Genomic DNA, 3,861 nt, shown 5'->3' with positions numbered 1-3,861 from the left:
CATCAGCTCCCGAGAAGGACGCTCGAAAGCCTTCTCCACCTGCGGCTCCCACCTCCTGGTGGTTGGCACCTACTACTCATCCATTGCCATAGCCTATGTGGCCTCTAGGGCTGCCCTGCCCCTCGACTTTCACATCATGGGCAATGTGGTGTATGCTGTCCTCACCCCTGTCCTCAACCCTCTCATCTACACGCTGAGGAACAAGGATGTCAAAGCAGCTATCACCAGAATGGCATGTCTTCAGGACCCGAAGAATGCTGGGGAACCCTGATTCACAGGTATAACTTGATCTACTCACAAATGCCAGTAACGATAGAAGGAAAAGTAGACAATTCAGATAGCCAGAAAGAACAATAAATCTCAAAATACAGTCCTAGATGTTTCTCCTCCATTGTAATAAAATAATGATGTTTTTTCCTTAATTCACAGTTAAAACATAAAGGATTTTTCTATTCAATTTTTAAGTTGTAAATCCGAAATCTCACAAGACTGTGAAGATAACTGTGATCACAGCTCCATTAGTTGAAAGAATTTTGAATCTCAGAGACGTCAAGTATTTGACAAGCAAGAAATTCAGTCTTTCCCCTTGTGTCTCTTCCCATATTTCTAGATGTCCCCAGGATTGCTGACAGATGGCGTGAATCAGCCTTGCCCTTTTCTGCTGTGGTAGCAACTCAGAAATCCCCTTCAAGGAAAAAGTCTGACACTGCTACCCCATCAATCCTTGTTGCCTAAAAACTCACTGCCACGACGAATATTGTAACACCAATCACATGGGAAATTTACCTCTGGTATCTAGACACTCCTGTCGTAAAAGTCGAGCATGCCCTTCGTCTAGCTTCTGCTTAGCAAGGGGTGTTCCTTCCCAAACCTATGTGGGCATCGAAGCCTTACAGTTCTTTTATTTCTCAGCCACTCCACAACAATGGGGAGCCAAGTAGAGAAGTTTCCCCTTATGGTTAATATGCTGTGTCCACAACCTCTACTCTTTCTCGAAAAAGAGTCCCATGTATTCCTCTTTCTGGCCTTAGCAGCCTGGCCAGGCTCCTTATTTCCTTCCCCCCAACCATGCCAGATTGTCTCTCGAAGTCCTGCTTGGCTTGTCCAGCTGGGGACATACAGACCATACAGTGAAAGTGTCTGGGGGACCCAGGAGACAGATATCCTCATCTCTGTCTCATCACAGATATTCTCATCCCAATTTCCAGGGTTCAAGTTTTTGCCACTTGTGACGCTAATTTTAACCGTTTTCCTGTTGCATAAAACCCAAGGTAGCTGGGAATTCAACTGCTAATGCAGTTCAGCCAAGGGTATGATTTGTTCTCGGACTCCGTGTTCCGAAGTCTCGCCCATCGTATTATGGTCAGAAAGGGTTTCCTGAAGCAGAATGATAGCAAGGCTCTCGGTCTCCTTGTTGACTGGCACTAAGCAACTGGAATCGTGACTCATGTTCTTCTATTTAAATGGTATGCAATCTGCAGCACTTGCCTTCGTCCTTGAAATCGGCGTCTAGACCTCTATGGGACCACAATCCTCAAGGTCTAAAAAAGACAACTTAAGTTGCCTTGCCTCTGAGTTCCATAAGCTATTAGAATTTAACCTAGGAACATGGAAGGGAATTTATTCATTTATTTATTTATTTATTTGCTCTTTACTCTACTACCACCTGATAAACAACTCCACGAGTATCACCATGTTACTATTGAAGTTCTGTCTTGTGCAACTTCTCTTCTGGTACCAGTTTCAGTTTCAGTTCAGGACTGTGGTTTCCTGTGTGCCTGGCAGAGCCTCATGACATCTTTTCATCTTCAGCTCCTCTTCTAGAAGGAACATTGACTGAATCACAGCGGATTGCGGTGCTGCGGAATCCCAGGCTGGTTCCACCCCACTCACTATGTCCCTGTGGCCCCTCCTAAACATTTTTCAGGAGCAGACATGAAATAATAGCAGCAACAACAATAACAATAATAATGTTTGCTGCCTGCAGCTCACTTGCCATGACGCACAGTCTCTGTGTATCTCCCAATTAAAACAATAGTTTCAGCTTTTGTGCGTCACAGGACACTATCAAGAAAGGGAAAAGCCAAACCCCAGAATGGGAGAAAATATTTGCAAAACATACACCTGACAAGGGATTAATATCCAGAATATATAAAGAACTCCTACAACTTAACAACAAAAAAATTAACAACACAATTCAAAGGTGGGCAAAGGAATTAAATAGACATTTCTTCAAGAAGATATACAAATAGCAAATAAGCACATGGAAAGACACTCAACATCACCAGTTATCAGGGAAATGCAAATCAAAACCAAAATGAGAAACCACTTCGCACAAATTAGGATGGGTGTTGTTAAGAAACATGCACACACGGAAAACAGCAAGTGTCAGTGGGGATGTGGAAAAATTGGAACACTTTTGCATTGCTGTTGGCTCCTGAATGCAAAGGCCTCGCCTAGAGTCTGGTCCCTAGCGAGGGCTCAGTGTAGCACAATGCTACCCAGGGGACGGTGATTTCTGTGATGATGATAATGCACTTCACACAGTGCAACACTGAAGTCCTGTTCTTGAGGATGGAAACTGTTCTGTGGTTATCTTTTTTTTTTTTTAAGATTTTATTTATTTATTTGAGAGAGAGAATGAGAGACAGAGAGCATGAGAGGGAAGAGGGTCAGAGGGAGAAGCAGACCCCCCGCTGAGCAGGGAGCCCGATGTGGGACTCGATCCCGGGACCCCGGGATCATGACCTGAGCCGAAGGCAGTCGCTTAACCAACTGAGCCATCCAGGCGCCCCATGTTCTGTGGTTATCTTTGCCCTTGTACTTTTCCTGTAAGTGGATAGGGTGCCCCTGAGACCTGCTCTCCCCGAGAGGGACCCAGCCCAGCACAGGACGGATGGGCCCGTCTTGAGCACATACACACATACCTACCTTTCTTCTTCCAAGCTTCCAGATGCCCTAATTGGCCTCCAGAGGGGAAACAGATCTCATTGAAGGGCCCTAATTAATCCCTAGGAATTCGGTTCCCCACATTTTCCTCTTGCTCCACTCCAACTCCCCAGTTACTTGTTCCAGACAGGAAAGGAACTTTGCAGACTCCCTGAGGAAGGAGAGGCCTTGGGAGGGGATCCCATGTGTGGTCTGTGCCGACTATCGTAATGAGGCCCCAGGAGACCCTGGCTCATCAAAGCAGACCCTGAATTTGGAAGGTGAATGTTCAGGCGCCTTCCCAGGCCCTGTTCTGGCTGCATGTTCACACCCACTGTGCCCCATGTCATGGGCATTAGCGTTCTCACCTGGCTCCCCATGGGCATGTCTGTTCATACAGCTCTTTCTGTCCCATGGTTCTGGAGGCAGGGTCTGTGTCTTTGCCCTGACAGGTTGTCGCTGCTGGAGGTCCTGCCCTCATGAGATCTATCTCCATCACATACTCCTACTCATCCTTCAAGGCCCAGAGCAAATGCTCTTCAGCGAAGTCTTAGCCCAGGGCCAGATAGGCCACTTCACCCTCCGTGGGGCACCCGTGGTTTGTGGCTCCTGGCAGAGCGCTTAGTGCTGAGGGCCTGGAGCAGAGCTGGTTGTGTGTGTATCTGCTGGCCACGACCCCAGATCCATAAGTGAGTAGCAGCTGCATCCGAGGCAGAGGCCACACTCTTAGTTCTGCTCTATTATCATCTTTACTCCAAAGTGGATGATGCTCTCTGCCTTGTGTTTATAGCTGTAACTTAAAAATGGCTTCTGCAGTCAAAGAAAATTAGGAAACAAGACCTAAAGATTTCCTCACGTGCAGGACTCCTCAGAGCCTTTACTAGGTTTGTATCCACTGGCAATCTCTGAGAAGGTTATGAGGATGCAGCGGTT

The 3,861-nt window shown here is 46.7% G+C and overlaps 1 protein-coding gene across 1 annotated transcript in view; it reads left to right on the top strand.

The window, feature by feature from the left end:
- The window catches only part of OR2AT4 (olfactory receptor family 2 subfamily AT member 4), a 2,571-nt gene extending 2,300 nt beyond the window's left edge, over positions 1 to 271 (top strand). Inside the window, exon 2 of the mRNA XM_081797433.1 lies at positions 134 to 271. Within this exon, the coding sequence (XP_081653559.1) occupies positions 134 to 271 (138 nt within the window). The remainder of the gene's footprint in view (positions 1 to 133) is intronic.
- Positions 272 to 3,861: the final 3,590 nt, after the last annotated feature.

Source organism: Leptonychotes weddellii, chromosome 11 (genome assembly GCF_054177405.1).
Source record: "Leptonychotes weddellii isolate Sample4059 chromosome 11, ASM5417740v2, whole genome shotgun sequence".
NCBI lineage: Eukaryota > Metazoa > Chordata > Mammalia > Carnivora > Phocidae > Leptonychotes > Leptonychotes weddellii.
This window is presented reverse-complemented; position numbering and strand designations above follow the sequence as displayed.